The 17204-nt window shown below is 34.7% G+C and overlaps 2 protein-coding genes across 3 annotated transcripts; one reads left to right on the top strand and one right to left on the bottom strand.

Annotated features, from left to right (window-relative positions):
• Nucleotides 1-6907, bottom strand: LOC120337296 (uncharacterized). The gene is made up of 13 exons (XM_039405046.2): nt 6704-6907; nt 6472-6597; nt 5918-6088; nt 5336-5570; nt 4959-5144; nt 4667-4815; nt 4092-4226; nt 3426-3559; nt 3224-3344; nt 2868-2984; nt 2642-2752; nt 1693-1848; nt 1-842 (listed from the first exon to the last, which is right to left on the bottom strand). Exons 1-13 carry the CDS (start codon nt 6768-6770, stop codon nt 670-672), a joined length of 1881 nt encoding a protein of 626 aa, XP_039260980.2. The 5' UTR covers nt 6771-6907; the 3' UTR covers nt 1-669.
• A 349-nt stretch (nt 6908-7256) lies between these two features.
• On the top strand, nt 7257-16639 carry LOC120337301 (E3 ubiquitin-protein ligase Mdm2-like). 2 transcript variants are annotated; one of them, XM_039405056.2, is made up of 13 exons: nt 7257-7687; nt 7982-8071; nt 8192-8325; nt 9021-9120; nt 10131-10268; nt 10794-10860; nt 11371-11465; nt 12091-12159; nt 12758-12867; nt 13608-13657; nt 14083-14169; nt 14566-14965; nt 15507-16639. In XM_039405056.2, exons 1-13 carry the CDS (start codon nt 7685-7687, stop codon nt 15628-15630), a joined length of 1467 nt encoding a protein of 488 aa, XP_039260990.2. In that variant the 5' UTR covers nt 7257-7684; the 3' UTR covers nt 15631-16639. The 2 variants fall into 2 exon arrangements, with proteins under 2 accessions (XP_039260990.2, XP_039260988.2); XM_039405054.2 differs by having other exon boundaries at nt 7258-7687; nt 12091-12189.
• Nucleotides 16640-17204: the final 565 nt, after the last annotated feature.

Below are 17204 nucleotides of genomic sequence, written 5' to 3'. Positions count from 1 at the left end.
TTATTTGTACAAATTTTCTATTCTCAAGTTTGAACAAACAATGGATATCTTTATTAGTGATGTCGTACAAGAGAAAAAATTCGAAGAAAACACGAAATTCATAAACACAGAATAGAGGATGGGAAATTAACAAATAGAATTACAAATAGCAACTGAAAATCGAACAATGTATATACATACATTGATTGTATTGTGGCGGAATGTTATGAAACAAATAATATAACGATTCTGTGATATTTAGTCTGAGTTTTTCCAAGTACCAATAATTGCAAAATTCGTTCAAACTAAGATAACTGAACAGTCCAAGTTTGCATGTAAATCCAAATAATCCACTTGTTTCAAATGTAACTCAATTAGTTCGCGAATTAATATTGAAATCTGAGCCTTGCGAACAGGTTTCAACCATTTTACACTTAGTCCACACTTAACGTCTACAAACGATTCTATGATATTTAGTCTGAGTTTTTCCAAGTACCAATAATTGCGAAATTTGTTTTAACTAAGATAACTGAACAGTCCAAGTTTGCATGTAAATCCAACCATGTAATAATCCAATTGTTTCAAATGTAACTCAATTAGTTTTCGAATCAATATTGAAATCCGAGCATTGCGAACAAGTTACACTCAGTCCACACTTTACGTCTACAAACGATTATTTGCCTTGTAAATTCACCAAGCTCGTCGTATTGTTACTCTTTCTAATCTATTTTTCTTTTTATGGTAACCATAATACCATATTAAAACTCCTGCGCCCACCACGATCAATGCTCCGACTATTCCAACTATTATAAAAATTAAACTGTCCACAGATGCGTTCACCTGTAATATATTGTCAGCAAGACCTGTATATAAAAAATATGTAAATGACGTAATTCGTCGATGAAATGTAAATCTATTCGCTATGATGGACTATATGATATACGTCAAATTTTCTATTATATTTTTGTTTCAACCGCAATTCTAATTTGGAATATTACAAATGTATATGAATTTATAGAAAAACAAATAACTGAGACGAAAATATTATTCTAATTATTGTGTATTAAACAGCAGGTCCTTTCCCCTCGTCTACTTAGGATCGGTATGTGCCACAAGGATGCTTGAACTAGATAGTAAAGTGATGAATAAGAACAACACAATCTCTTTCCGTGACGTCTCGTTCTATCTAGTGCAGTGGTTCACAAACGGTGGGGCGCGCCCCACAATGGGGGCGTAGACAATTTTTTGAGGGGCCGTGAAGCTAATTAAAAAATGAACATATTTGTTGTTCTTGCCCCACTTATTTTGGATGTTTATGTTCCATCCACGTATTTTCAACGGGTTTTTAAATGAAACATACCTTCGCCTTACTATCTGTTATTTGTAACTTTTAGTTAGCTAGGTATTTTTGAGGTGGGGCGCGGAACAAACTCGACAAAGAGGGCGCGGCTTGAGAACCACTGGTGGTTAGATTATAATATAGCGAAAGCTAACAAATATATAGTTGATATTTCATGGAAAAAAATTGTGTTATTCCGATTAAAAAATTTATATTATTTGACAAAATGGAATAATTAACAACCAAAATCGTAATGGGTAATAGAATTTCCTGACCTCCTGAAGTATGCGCACCAAGATGTCGCATAACCTGAACCCTAACCTGGTATTTCGAGTTCTCAAGATTTCTTATTACAGTATACCCAGAGAGCTCACATTCAGATACAGATGTTGTTCCGTTCTGTTGTGTTTCCGTTCCCATTGGACAAGGAATGCAGAATGCTTGTCCCGGTTTGTCCTGATACGACGTTATGTCACAAAGCGAGCATGCAACAAATTTGTCATCATAATAACTTCCTGGAGGACATATTTCTAAAAAATCATCGATTTACAATAACAGGTTCAACCAGTTCAAGGTGTAAACTGGAATATTATTTAAAGTAGACAATATGGCACATATTTATGAAATATAATTCAAGACAGATATCGACTGAACTGAATACTTCGGTTGGTTTATTCCCGAAGAAAAAACTCGCGACGTTATTTGACATCTAATCAATGAAACGGGACGATTCGTTTGAAAACAGTTGTATATATCGTTTTTACGAAGGATAAAAATTTGTCTAAAGTGACAAAATTACGATACAAATACAATACATGAATTATAATTTTTTTATATAATGTATTTATAAAGCTCATGAATAATTATATTAACTCTGTTATTACAAAGTTTAAAATTTCCTTTCATATGTTTAATAGTCTCTTTATGCTTTCCAAAAATAGTTCTAAAATTTGTTAAATCTCCTGGGAGGCGCCAAACTGATTGGCGTATAAATGGCTTGTGCTCAGATTAATTCCACAGTTAATTTGAGTGGCGGTTGGTCCCAAGCAGAAGCAAATTTTTTCAAAATGAAAACCTTTTTGATTATCATTTTTTGATTTTTTTTTAAATTGTTTACAAAAAAAAATTATTTTTATTTTTAGTTTTTTATTTTACTTTTTTATTATTATTTTTTTAATTTTACTAGTGACAACGATGGGCCACCATAGACATATTCTACCACCCACTGTTCAAAATTATCGGGTCAGACATCATTAATTTAAGTATGAACTCTAATTTTATGCAGTTATATTAAATTCTCGTAATAACTCCTATAATCTATACCTTCGCAATATTTTCCAATGTAACCTGATTTGCAACTACAACTGTAATCGTCAATTTTATCAACACATGTAGCTCCATTGTCACAACGATTAGATTGACAATCGTCAATATCTGTGATTATATAAAAAAAAAAATGGGTTCACAAATATAATGACAAATATACACCATCGTTTCTTTCATATAAGAATGTCATGTTAGTTTTCATCGGTGTATACGGTTAGGTTACCTGTTTCACATATTCTCCCTATAAATCCAGGCTGGCATTCGCATTTAAACTTTAAAATGCCGTCGTCTATGCATGATCCACCATTTTTGCAAGGAGAACTTTGACAATCATCAATATCTATGAAAACAATCAAAGTTTCCTGGATCAACAAGACAAAAAAATTTGTGTTTTTACGTAATAATCCCAAGGAAATCTAGCTGAATTAAAAGTGTGTTTTCATACTGGCCGCCATATTATCAATTCAATATAGGAATCTAGCATTATTTTGTCAGATCAGGAAAACTCCTTATCTATACTACTTTGCAGTTCTGGATATGTTAGAGTTTAGAGAACGAAATTGTACAGTTGCAACCCACCTATTTCACAGCTTTTTCCGGTGGTACCGTTCACACATGTGCACTCATATAACAAAACGCGGTCCGTACAAGTTCCTCCATGTTGGCATGGGTTGGATTCACATTCGTCTATGACATCTGTCTGAATAGAATGTCATTGTACCGGTAATACATCAAGTAAATTAAATTGAGCCGATTCATCAAACCAGAAATATTCATCTACCTGGCAGCTTCTCCCTGTGAACGGATGTGCACATTGTCCTCCAGGACATTTTCCATTTACTTTATCACATGGAACATCTCCATCACAATGACATTTTTGTTCGCAATTTTCACCCCATGCGCCAGGCTCGCATTCTGAATGCGAATGTGTTAATGTTAAGCTATGTTATTTTGCGCATTCGTTAAGAAATTGAATCAAAATATCATACCAGAAAAGAGGAAACAGGTATAATGAAACAAATTATAGTATCTATCGTGATAAGTAAAATGTATATATATATACAAAAACAGCTTTCTGTGTATATTATAATATCTCTTTTCTTTCCACATGTCTTTATTCACTAAATTTAAGATAATATGAACTACAATGAACAGCAGAAATATTTAGATACACAGGCTTGAATTCCGGACGGAAGTATTTCTAATTAATGATTAATTAATACATACTGTACATCATTTTTAATAAAAATCGAAATTGCGTGTAGACCTCTTACAAAAAAACAATATTCCATTTCCATTTCCATTTGCCTCTAAACCTAAAATGTAAAGTTCTGTATGTGCCGTTCATAACAATGGTATATCATGCATGCCATATTACGGTGTATGCTTTTCAGTATATAAAGTGTAAAGTTTATTGCGGATGCGGCCCGCAGAATCTGTATCCTACCTTCCTGGCACGAAGGCCCCATCCATCCTGCTGCGCATCCCATGGTACATGATCCGGTAAAACGATTGCACAAATCTGGACGTTTGCAGTGGCATTCCTGCTTGCAATCGGCACCGTATGATCCCAATGTACATCCTGATGTAGGTAATAAATATCCTAGCTGAGTCAATCAACAGGTGCTGTTTTAACACATTATATCATTCTTTTCCACGAGATTACTATTTTTATCACAGATGGTTACAAACACTTTTCAGTGATTATATGAAATGATTTTGTTGAAATACACTTAACAGCATTTTGAATGTCACGATTCTGTTCTGTTTCCGTAATAATAGCTGTATTTAGCAGACCAACAATTTTAGGTTTACAGTCGAAAGCCCAACAACCTTTAGAGTAAAGGTCAGCAGCTTCATAAAAGAACTAATTTTGCTAACTAATTTGGCAGAGCAGTGTTTATTTATTTTGTTGGCAACTAGCGGTAACCAAAACCAGTAAATGTGTCTCTGCATCTGGAAGCCATGATTGTTATATGAGTGAGTGTAAAATATTAATTTCAATTGATGCGGATATCAAACCTTCGCTGCACTCTAATCCTTGAAATCCTGTACCACATGAACAACCGTATGGGTCTGGAAGGCAAAATTGCCTTGATTTACATTCTTCGGCATCTTCTCCATAGCTTGATCCACCTTGCTTACATGAAAACTGACAATCTGCTCCAAATCTGGCAACAGAAGTGATTACTCTTAGAATCAGCAGGTCGATTACACTAGTAAAATAAAATAATAGATATCTATTATTCTATAAACACAATGCAATCATACCTATTACCACCACAAGCAGATTCGCAACACAATGCAATCATACCTATTACCACCACAAGCAGATTCGCAGTTGGTTCCTTTAAATCCGGGTGGACAAACGCATTCTCCTGTTTTGTCATCACAGAAACCTCCATTTTTGCATTTGCATGTTCGTCCACAATAGGGCGGATTCCATCTCCCTTCTGCACATTCTCGCACTATCAGTCTCATGATGCCCTGATCCGACGGCCTAAGCAGTTAATGAATACACATATATTATATAATTCAATTGACTCAGTTTTCCAAAGGTTTCTAAGTACCCCGATGAAAATACCGACTGATATCTAATAACGAAGGCATCATAGACGATTTTATCGCGGTGGATACCTACTATACCCTGAAAACAAGGGTGCGGTATCGAATTAAACTGAAAAAATGCACCTGTAAGATTGAATAGAATGTTTGTCTCGTGGAGCACTGTAACACTCGTATATTCCAGCGTGCGATTTGGATATTGATGAAATGGAATGGACCATATCACTTTCCTGTGGTATCACTTGTCCGTGGTGTCTCCATACTGTTTGTTTATCATCGTGAGATAGAAACTTTAGGTAAACGTTTTCACCAACGTTGACTGTGACAGTGAATTTCTCAGGCCATATTCCACCACTTGTACCTGTAAAGTTGAAACACAATACCAGCCATTCTAGGGAATATTTTGTCGATATATATGATATAAATTAGGAATACAGTACATATGTATATGGCTCTATAACTTTCACTAATTTAGCGCATTACGTCATAGTATACGAAGAAATTGCGAAATCGTTAAAGTAAAGCTATTGATGAATGAAAGTTATATTATTCTTTTATAGTTAGTTGCAACTTTCTTGAAAAAATAAATGCCTACTTTTGCAAATTTTTTTCGAAAACAAGTCTCTTTTATCATTTACGAACACGAGTCCAAATTCTTTTGTATTTTATTATTAAGGTGCAGACAATCCAATTAATTCACAACTTTACCAATCTTTATTGCCTGGATTATCTCTGTATTTCTTCCACTTCCAGCTGTGCACGAAAATACTCCTGTTCGCTTCATTCCAGCTTCGGGGAACATGCTTAATCTTTTACCGGGCCATGATTCTGGAGATATTGGTCCCATATGAACCATAGGTGACATATGGGTCCCCGAACCTACAGTGAAAAAAATAGAGTCGTGAGGATAACACGCCCTCTTTTTTACAGAGCATGCAATGATTTATTGCTAATATTTTTAAAACTAGATTTAGTCTAGGTTAACTCAGATGTTTTGTCCAAAGTTGTGATGCAAACACGAATTTAAATAGGCTACATTCTTAACTTGGCTAACAATTTTGAAGAATTGCTCCAGAATATATTTGGTATGAATTTTAAGAGCATGAAAACTAGGAATAAATTTCACGTATTTCAACATATGCCGTATTATAATATGAAAACCAATTTCGTTTCATCAATATTAAAACAAATCTCTTTTATAAGAGAAATATTCATTCATATATATTATTTTAATATAATTGCAGTCGCGTAATTCGACTTACCCGTGTCCATGATACGTAAAAACGGATCAACAGCAAGATCGACTGAATCAGATACGCATTTAAAATATGAAATTATTCCATTGCGTACAAGGGGTTGTTCGTTGATTAGAGTTACGTCAGAAGCAGCTGAATTAATTAGCAAAATACTTGGTTATGACTTGTGTGCCTAGTTAATTCAAACTAATTACTGCGAGGCTAAGGATAAAATTATCTTACGGTATTAAAGATTTACCTTTAGTCTTTTGACAAACCGAACAGAACAACAATACATATACAGTGATGCATATTTTATTCCACATTTTCTTACGTCATTAGTTTTCGAAATCATGCCATTATATACATTAGCAAATCCTCGGGTCTCGACACTGCGATATCATGATGATATTTAGCTAGCGCGTGCAAGTATTACCAATCGAAGACGCATGTAATAAACCAATTTTCAACTCAATATACTTATTATATATGACACTTCATCGCTTACGTCCTAATAAAATTACGTTAGACATATTTGTCATAATTGCTCTTATACAGCACTTGAAATTAGGATATATTTCCCACTTGTGCGACCCGCAATGATTTTGAAAATTATTGGTACAGTTTGGACTTAACGATGCCCTACTTGACAAAAAATAACAACAAGCTGTAAATCAGGCACAATATGTAATGAAATTTTCCACGAATATTTACTGCTCTCTCTTGTCATCTAACGGGTAAAAAGGTTTTGTTGAGAGTTCTTATTAAGACAACGATCTCGTTCAAGATCGCATGTGAAATCCCATTTCGTAGTTACTTTTGTTCTACATCGGTTTTCCGCAGAAATGTTGAATATTATGTCACCATGTTTGCTAAATAATATGCATACCTCAAAAAGGCCATATTTCACCATATATGTAACGTAAATATAAATTTTTAACAGGCGAAATTGGGCAGTGTTGGGCAAGCCTAGACGTGCCGAGCGAAAGAATTCACGCAGCGTGTTTGTGGCTAGGCTGCGCTTGAATGGTTGCTTTTTTTATTTTCCAGTCTCTGCTTTTGTTCGAGGTTGTCGTTCGTTTGTCGGCGGGAGCCTGCGGTGATATCGGATTTTTTTCTTCCTGAAAATCAGGTATCTTTGTCGACCCGGACTGACAAAGAAAGATTGTATCTGCGGAAAACACGCAGTAGAGGAAAGAAACGAATTCATTAAAACTTCCAACTATTGCAGTACCGGTAAATGGTGAGTATTTCTTCCATAATTTAATTGCTGTCTCTATCATTTCAGCATTTTCAGATTTTGGAGTCATTTGGCATTTCATGTCAACAATTATTAAGGATAACTGGTTTTGATGGTAATAGTCTATATATTAAATATGGGTCTAAAAATGTGTGATGACTGGATGAGGTGTCAACAACATTCAGACATTTCATTTACGATTACTGAACCATCTGACTGGACAGTCTGACAGTCAATATCAGCCCCTGTAATATCTGAAATAACTTCCCAATACACTTGTATACTCTCTGTTTTTAGCCTCCAATTCAGCATTTCAGAGTTCGTGAGAAACTCCTGCGAATTATGAAAATGGTAGGAGCTACAGAACGACTTTTTACAACAGAAAAAGCAAGTTTTATTGATTGTTATGTTTTTGTTCATTTCATTATTTAGTTGACCTATGCCACAAACTGACAAGTACTGAGGTAATGTACTGAATTCTTAATGACTGAATGTTGCTGCATTTAGGTTCTTTCATACCTCGGAAAATACATTGAACAAAGGAAACTACATGATTCACAGAACATGCGTATTGTACGTTGCAAAGGTGACCTTCTGGAAGATATATTTGGCGTCCAGGAATTCACAATTGGGAATCTAAAGTTCGTTTGTGTATATAATCCTGTAATCATTTCTATTGTTATTTTTCTAGTTATTAAAATAGAAATCTATATATAGAAAATAACATCATTACATTTATTTAATATTTTTATTATAATAAATATATAAAATAATTTTTTTATACAAACCTAACATATCCTTATCACTTGGTTATATATATGGTTTACGAAAACTATCAAAATTAAATTGTTTTACGCAAATTTGAATCTATGAAACTGAAAAGCAGGGTTGTCAGGTAGTGGAGTCTGGAAGTCGAACTTTTGCACGCTTTCACTGAAGTCAAATTTTAAATTGTCACTATTAATGTACTAGGTGTTCTAAACAATTTAATAAATGAAGGAGGCTTGCATATGTCAATGTTTCCATTATCAAAATTTGAGTTCTTAACTAAAGTCGAAGTTAAATTTTACTCAGTCGGTAATCACAATCAATTGTATATTTTCCTCGACTCCACGAAGTTGTGGCAGTGTGGAGTGAAAAGAGTCAAGGTATCATGAAATTGCAATATTTGATATTGTGTTGTTTTTATTAACTATCTCATTTCAGTATTATCATATTATTCATATATTATTATGCGGAATTATATTTACTTAAGCATTACTGTTTAACGTGAGACTTGACAGTTTTCAAGTCAGTATGATCAATAAAACATTCTGTCATATTTTACTTTCAACAGGGATATCTGGCAGTTCGTTTTTCCGCATTTAATTCCAGCTACAAATAAAGAAATACATGAACATGATGAGAAGATGAAAAATAGACAAGAAAGTTTGCAGGTACTGATGGAAAAACTTAAAACAGTATTTTCGTTCATATTAGACAATATTCAAATAACTTTATCGCAAGCGCAAAACCAGCTACTGCAGGAAAGAAATGTTGACCAAACTTGCCATGAATGATATCATATAGATACTATTTCAACTGCATCTGTCCAAATATATTGTTCGTATAAGAGACTTTGGATACATCAAAACTCAAAAGTCAGTATGACACAGTTCTCAGATTCCAAGAGTTTCCCCAACATTAGAAGAGATCATTTATAACAGTGAGTGCGAACCCCTCCTTCACGAGACAGTCCCCGCCTCCATATCGGCAAACTAGCACTGCACAATAAACTAGAAAGAAGCATAATCTAAAAATGACACCATTGGATGCCTCGGGGAAAAAAAAATTATTTACCGAATAATTTTACTGTAGCATTTGAGCAAATTTTTCTTAGCAAAAAACGCCATTTTGGTCCTTTCGAGAGAGTCAGGGCCTTCCTATGGGCAAACCGGCACTGCACAACAAACTAAAAGTAAGCACAATCTAAAAACGTCACTGTTGGCATCCTCGGAAAAACATAATCCGATTTACAGAAGAGGAAAAAAAATTTTCGTAGCATTCGAGAGTTTTTAGCAAAACTCAGTTTTGGTCACATGACGTCGCCTGCACGTCGCGTTTGAATAAAAGTGCTATAGAGGCGACAAGTTTGAAGCAGTGTGATGCATCTGCAGTCGTGCCAGTTGCCCGTGTTTCAGAGTGAACCAAATGTCAGAACATCTTGGAATCTGTAAGAACTGTGCCCTTCAGAAAGATTTTATTACCGCCTTTACGTAATTCTGATTTTGAGTACAACAAACTAGTTTACATCAACTAGAAGCACAGAATATTTGTTTTGTATCACTTTGGTATGTTATTTATAGAGAGATGTATGTTATATATTGTTGACATTGATCACAATTCAAATGGTTTCCAACATTATCAATTGTGAAGTTCAAGGCTCTTATATATTTTTTCATCACAGAACACGCAACATGATGCACCATCTGGTAAGAATGATTTTCAATGGATGTCTCAATTACCCTGGTGGTATTTTGTCGAAAAAAATTCAAAAATGGCTGAAGAAAATCCTGACATTGCTACTGCGAGTGGCAGTATTGTGGTAAAACTTTTTTTGTATTTGGTATTAACTGCTAATCGTATTCTGATATTTGAACTGTTGTACATGGAAGATGACTTGTAAATTTTTTTGCTTCGATTTACTTAGGTCTATTTGTTGTTTAGGTAACACTTGGCATACCTAGCTTCTCCTCATTCCGTTGAAGTGGTATCTGGAACTCGTTAGTCTTGTTCTTCACAACTGTTCCAACTTAAGATGCCGAAATCAAATATCATTCTTTTTTTTAATACATTATAAAGTACTATGATCAATGGAAACATATTGTTTCATGTTTTAACAAAGATCACATAGTAGTTGGTCTATATTTAACAAGTAAAATTTGCGAGAATTAAAAAATTTTCTCCCTAATCACGAATACACAATATGTTGAGTATGATTGAATATTGAATAGTTACTTTTCAGCATCTTTTTCGGCCATTGTCATCCCTAACAACCTGTTGTCTCCTCTTTATTTTCATTTGTATTTGAGTCCACTTAGATTGCAATACTATAATTTTTGCATTTCAGGCGACATCAACCGCATATGTTGTTGACACCGAATATGAAAGCGAATCCACTGTATCTACTAAACCAGGTATATTTATTTTATAGATATTTTCTTTCCATCCTATACAGAAAATACTGTTTATTGAATCTCCGCTCTAGGAGACCCTTATTCTCAGACCTTATTCGTTCTGTCTGTCTGTGTGTTTGACTGTAGCCTCGAAAATTAAAATTCAGATACCTACCTCGAAAATTGAAATTGCGCACCAGTAAATAATATTCTTTCGTACAATCTATTTTTCATCTCATAAATCCATAAACTGGGTAACCCTTAGGAATTTTAGCATCGTTAACTTTTGTCGCATTATACTGCTCATGAAAAGGATACAGACGAGACGCGCAGCGCTCTTAATGAACTGGCAGTTCCAGCATCTTGGTCACTGCAGTATGCTGTCGTTATAGGCGCAATCTAAATGTATCAGCATAGATCCTGGGTGCCTACCGACTTGTAGTCTCAATATATTAGAAATTAGAATTGATCACTAATTCCATATTTCATGTATTAAATTGAATTTCGTAAATCTTTTCTTGTATATTCTAGTTGACAATGAAGATAGATTTTCACTTGAATACGAACCTGATTCTGAATCTGAAGATTCTGATGATACAGAACCTTTCTACTCAGATGAAGATGAGGTAATATTTATATATTCAAAACTAAAATTGAGCATAAATAACTTTCTTATAAGACATATTAGGTATATTTTATGTTAAGTGGCTGCAAACATATATTTCTGAGATGGCGAGATTTTATGGGAATATAGCCTAGCAACTTAAAAATGTTTACGATCTGAGTAACGATATCCCATTTGGTATTTCAACAAAATAATTCTTGTGAGAAGACCTTATTAGCGACGTCATTGATCTTCTGAAAATTTCGAGAGCTGGGGGGAAGTTGAAGGTTGGGCCTGAACCCAGTGATGAGCGCTCCCGAAGTATGTGCACCAAGAGGGCGCACAACCTGAACCCCAACCCGATACAACTACTATGTTCAGGTTGTGCGCCATCTTGGTACACATACTTCTGGAGGTTCCCGTGATGAGTCACTAATTCTACCTTCTTATTATTAGTATGTTATGCCTAACTGTCGGTATTGTATGTTTAAGCTTTTCCTTCCAATCCCATACCCACCATCTTGTAAGTAATGTACTAGCTATGTCGAATTGGTTCCTCCAAAACATAGTTATTCTACTTGTCTAGTACCTTGTTTACTTTCGGAGCGACAACTCACAAACAATCATTGTCAATCTTTATTTTACAGCCATTCATGCCTGCTCCTTTGCCAAGAATAACTGATTGTGATGACACAACAACAACCGACACAACCGATGTGAGCATGGATTTCGACATCCCTTTGGAAGTATGAATACAAGAAGGATGAAGAATGTGCATGTACTTGTGCATGTTCAAATCCTTAACAATTAATGCCCAATTTGAAATGATTCGTCCATATCTTCATGATTAGGAATTAAAAGAGAGTCAGTGGTGGTTGGATATAATGCCTGTTATTGCGAAATATACGGTAACAGCAGCAGTATTTGAGATCCCAAATTCACAGTTTTGAAAAGTACAAAAATGAAATTTGTTTGTAAGCAATTTCACAATTAGTTAATCTGATCTCCAAAAATGGTTTTATTAAACTCATTGAAATTGGGCCAGGTTGAAGACCAACAATTAACTTGCTGAGGAATGATTGAGACAGTAAGAATATAATGTGCCAAAAGACGCATTTTCTTATTTATTAATTCAATACTGTGTTTTAACAAAATATAATTTTTAACCCTAAAACTGCATGTCACACGTGTGGTTTTTGCGCACAATAACTAACACATTCATTTTACACTCTAGTATAAACGTCTTCTCATATTCTATAGTTTATTAAAGGCTACTGCGTCCATCAGAGTCTGTTTCAATAATATTTTATCTAGGATCATTGGAAATGCACAGAATGCACAACAGTAAATCCACCTACAGTAGGATATTGCCAGAGGTGCTGGAAGTTAAGAAAAGGTTGGCTACCTGATACAGAATTACCCAGGTATGAAAGATTTTTCCATATATGATATTTTTAGCGTTGGTAGCAACTGTCTAGTATAAAGTTAAATATATTCATCTTGTTGAGCAGAATAGCCCTTTAACCGTTATCTACTTTTCCCTACTAATTTAAATGTACCATGCAAGCTGTCTTTTTTAGAATTATCATGTTTCTTCTAGGCCAGGGGTGTGCAACAGGCGATCCACGGGCCACAACCCGGCCCGCCAAGCCATTTAGTGTGACCCTTCTAGAAACATTTTTCTCCATCAAGCATGAAATCCTATTCCGTCAGTTTATGTTGACAGCTGATGATGAAACTTGAAATTTCAATTGTTCCACTAAAATGTTAAATAACTAATATTTGCATTGTGGGACTTTTCTAATTTGTTGTTAACATAAAAAAAACTAATTTTTTTGTGTGGTCCAGCTAGATGTCTGAAGTTGCCAAGTTGGTTATATGGTCCGCAGACAAATTTTGCACTCCCCTGTTCTAGAACTTGGTTATTAGATTACTTATTCCAATATTAAATTTCAGAATCTCCCTCAAAAACGTTCAAGATATATTTTGAGCATCTTTTTCAGAATAATGAAATTGAAGTGAAAGCATTAGTAATTACTCACTCATAAAAATAGTCAGCTGTGTTGTGCTTGTGAGTAAGTCTCTCACGCAACCATATAATCATATTTTGATGATAAACCTTTCGAATACAATGTAAGCTAAGCAAATTCGGTTATTTTTACAGTCCAATTCTCACCAAGAGTTTCACACTCCCAGCCGGGGAGTTTTCTGAAAGTAAGTAGGAATTCCCAAATGTGTTTTGTAGCTCTTTTATCTGCTTGGATTTAAGATCTAAAAATTCAATTTGTTTTGTTTGCGAGAATTTAGATCGAGGTAGAAATTTTTTAATACATAATTTGAAAATACCAAATTATTTAAATGAGAACGTAATATTTTACCACAGTTAGTTACCTAGCTCTACCGATTACATTTAAACTGCGGATATAGTGACTCAAACGGATTGTTAGTTTGTTATACTTGAATTATTATCTAAATTACATTTTAGATTTAATTCCCTGTTCGCTTATTCAGCGTAATCGTTGTTCATGTGACATCGATTTGTCATATGCCATAATTTTATCTTAAATATAGAATTTATTTGATTCATTTTTTTTTGTATTGTATGGTTTCAACTCACACTCATGTTTTGTCAATTTCAGCATTTCTACCTTCAGTATCACGTTCATATACTCAACCTAATCCAATTACTGCTGGCTATGATGTCGCAGATGGAAAACCGAATTCAGGTATGTATTTGAACAAATGATTAAAATAATAGTAAATAGATATGTTGTGGAATTACTCTCTCTTGAATCCCTTAGAATCTGATAAATGGAAAACTCAAGACTCAACAATCATAGTTGAATTAACCTACCATCATTGGTCTAGTTGAGTGGTTCTCAACCTTTTTTCCCTCATAATGGCCCATAAATTTTTTTTTGTATAATAGATACTTCCACTTTATTATTAAAATGATAAACCACTCAGAAATTACCACTAAAATTTTGGCAAGCACGTCATTAGTGACTACTTTCTACCATATTTTTTAATCATTACTTTTTTGACTTAATCATGAATTTTCTCATTAATTATAGTGAATGTTGATGGTAGCTTTTTCAAGAATCAATTTCTTCTTGTTCTAGGTGGATCATGCTCGCAGCCAAACAGGGAAAATTTGAATTCCAGCAATTTCAATGAACTGCCATTCAATAACAGCAACAAAAGAAAACTAGATGTTTCCCAAGACGAAATTAATTCCCCGCCTTTATCAAAGTTAAAAATAACAACAGCATCCAATTTATCAAACTTATTATTACCTTCATCTACTGACCATGGGGCTTCAACGTCCAAGGATTTAAATATAAACACGGTTTTTAAGAAAGCCAACTCAGTGTCACCGAACTTGACTTCTTCTGACTCATCCACGCTGCGTGAAAACCAATCTTCGTCGACATCAAATTCTCATCCTCAGTATTCTATATCTGTTCCAGGATTGTGTAATATTTGCCATAATAATCCTAACGACGCGACTATTGTTCATGGGTAAGGAAAATGTTTTATTATAAGAATCATTTGAAGGTGTAATTGAGGCGTTGATGAAAAATGATTTTCAACATGGCGGTTGGCAGATTGTTTGTACTGGTGCTTGATAATTCTATTGGTTTTCGTTATTAAAATGTCAAATTCATTCACCTCACATTTACTTGAAGTCTCTGCAGTTTTGACAATGACCCTCGATAGTATTGGGTAAAACCATGATCACATGATCAGTGCTGCGATGGCACATATGCTGCTGCTTATGCTTCCTATCACAGTCAAGTGTTGCGGTATACTTTTTTTTAATATCAAGTCCATGCATCTGAAAAAAAATAACTGGCTAACTAATCCGATACCTGACATGGACTGGTAACCGGATGAGTGATCATCGGTTTTCCTCTGACCCATGATAAATATGTACATCCTATCCTAAGTTAGTTTATATTATATTCTGCTTAGCTGAACCAGTTTTGGCTAATGTGTTTTAATATTTCGGCACATACTATTATATGTGCTTTTTTAAATTTACGTTATTTTTTTTCTCCAGGAACTTAGGTCATCAGTATTGTTGCTACAGATGTGCGAAGAAATTGAAAAAGAGAGGAAAAACATGTCCAGTTTGTAGACAACCTATAGCTTTTGTTGTTAAGAATTATATTTGCCAAATGTGACAACCCTCATAAACATAGACTGAGAGTGAGTTCAAATATGATTTTTTTATTGAGGTGAGCAACCGGTATACTCGTTTATTCAATAGGTCACAACATTTAAGCCAATACAAAAAGTAGCTTATTCATAATGCCTACCAAAAGTGATAATCACCCAAACTGTTGTTGCTTCTTTTATGTCATTCACATGTATAAATAAGGAGAAGTATGCATTCACAAGTAAACAATCATAACATTTAGTCGCTATTGCTGGATTTTAAATTTGTTTTTAATGAACACATAAGCTTTTAATTAAATACCTGCTTTCAACATGCTTTACTTTTCATCAAAAAATAAAGCCTTTCATGCAATTGTGAATTAAAATCTACACTTGCATTCGAAGTGAGATTAACTATACATTTCATTCCTAAAACTTTCCAATGGTTACAGTGTAAAATAAAACTGCCAAGAAGGGGGTGAAAAAGTAATAAACTTAAATCAGAAACAAAATATACATTGCTGATTGATTGCTAAAAAAATTTTCATTATAAGACAAGAACATAATACTGAGATTTATTCAAAAAAATCCCATCAGTGTTCGAAAATAACCTGGTATTTAAATTGGCTCTTGGGTCTTATTAGATAGTTGGGTGTCATTGAATAGTTGCCCAACTTAAGTGTCCAAAGATAGCCATTTACACCAACAACATTGCGAAACTGGATTTGCTATCAAAAAAAACATCCATACTGATTAGTTTAGATTTGTTTAAATAATCATTCACTGGCCAAAGAATAAACTCAATGTGTCAGCCAATCAAAATATCAATATCAACTTGTAAGCACAGGTATAATCGAACTTTGTCACAGTGTTTCAAATATGGCACAACCACAACAAAAATTCTGTGGTCTTGTTTTACCTACTTGATCAGCCTTCTCACACTTATTTTTTTTTCGTTTTTTGTCAAGAAATTCAGGTCTTTGTTCACATCAGTGTTCCACTTACACCGTAATCATAAATACATTACTATCCTTAAAATAACAGTTGCTTATTTTGGGTCTGAGAAAATTTCCGGCAGGCAGGCAGTGTTTTACCGCAAGGGAAAATATAGGACCGGATTTTTAGGAAAGATGGTCTGATATGGTGCATCGCGGCTTTTTGTCTAATCAACAGTGCATGACAGTGTGTTAGTCAGCGGCCCGGATGGTTGAGGTGGCTGTAAGGATCTATGGCAGCAGTGAGCACAGCACGTAATTGTTGCGCATATTTAGGATTTTCATATTTAAATCTTCTGAGGAAAAGCCTACCATATTGTATGGCGTAAAACTGCCTCTTGTCAGATTAGTCATAAGGCCATATCGGGCATGGAATCTGTTAGCCAGTTATTTATTCCGGATGCACTTGATGGAGAAGGAAGCCGTACCCGACCACCGGTTAAGTGAACCACCCTACGGCGGTGAGAAGCCCAGGAATCCTCTTGCACATATTTATCCCCCGTGGGATTCGAACCCACGCAGGGTACGGTAATCAGAGGCGCGGTGGTGACAGCACATTTGCACCTGTAAACTGCACCCGAGACATTCGCACTTGCATACTTTTG

This window comes from Styela clava, chromosome 10 (assembly GCF_964204865.1).
Source record: "Styela clava chromosome 10, kaStyClav1.hap1.2, whole genome shotgun sequence".
In the NCBI taxonomy this organism is placed as follows: Eukaryota; Metazoa; Chordata; class Ascidiacea; order Stolidobranchia; family Styelidae; genus Styela; species Styela clava.
Note: the sequence above shows the minus strand (reverse complement) of the source record. Positions and strands in the feature narration are given on the sequence as shown.

Coding starts and splice junctions, on each gene's coding strand:
- LOC120337296 (XM_039405046.2), bottom strand. CDS start 6,770: ATGTGGAATAAAATATGCATCACTGTATATGTATTGTTGTTCTGTTCG. Junction 4,816..4,958: donor TCTGCTTGTGGTGGTAATAG/GTATGATTGCAT, acceptor TTCTGTTGCCAG/ATTTGGAGCAGATTGTCAGT. Junction 2,753..2,867: donor AGGGAGAATATGTGAAACAG/GTAACCTAACCG, acceptor ATATAATCACAG/ATATTGACGATTGTCAATCT.
- LOC120337301 (XM_039405054.2), top strand. Junction 9,121..10,130: donor ATAGACAAGAAAGTTTGCAG/GTACTGATGGAA, acceptor TTTTCATCACAG/AACACGCAACATGATGCACC. Junction 14,170..14,565: donor AGATGGAAAACCGAATTCAG/GTATGTATTTGA, acceptor TTCTTGTTCTAG/GTGGATCATGCTCGCAGCCA.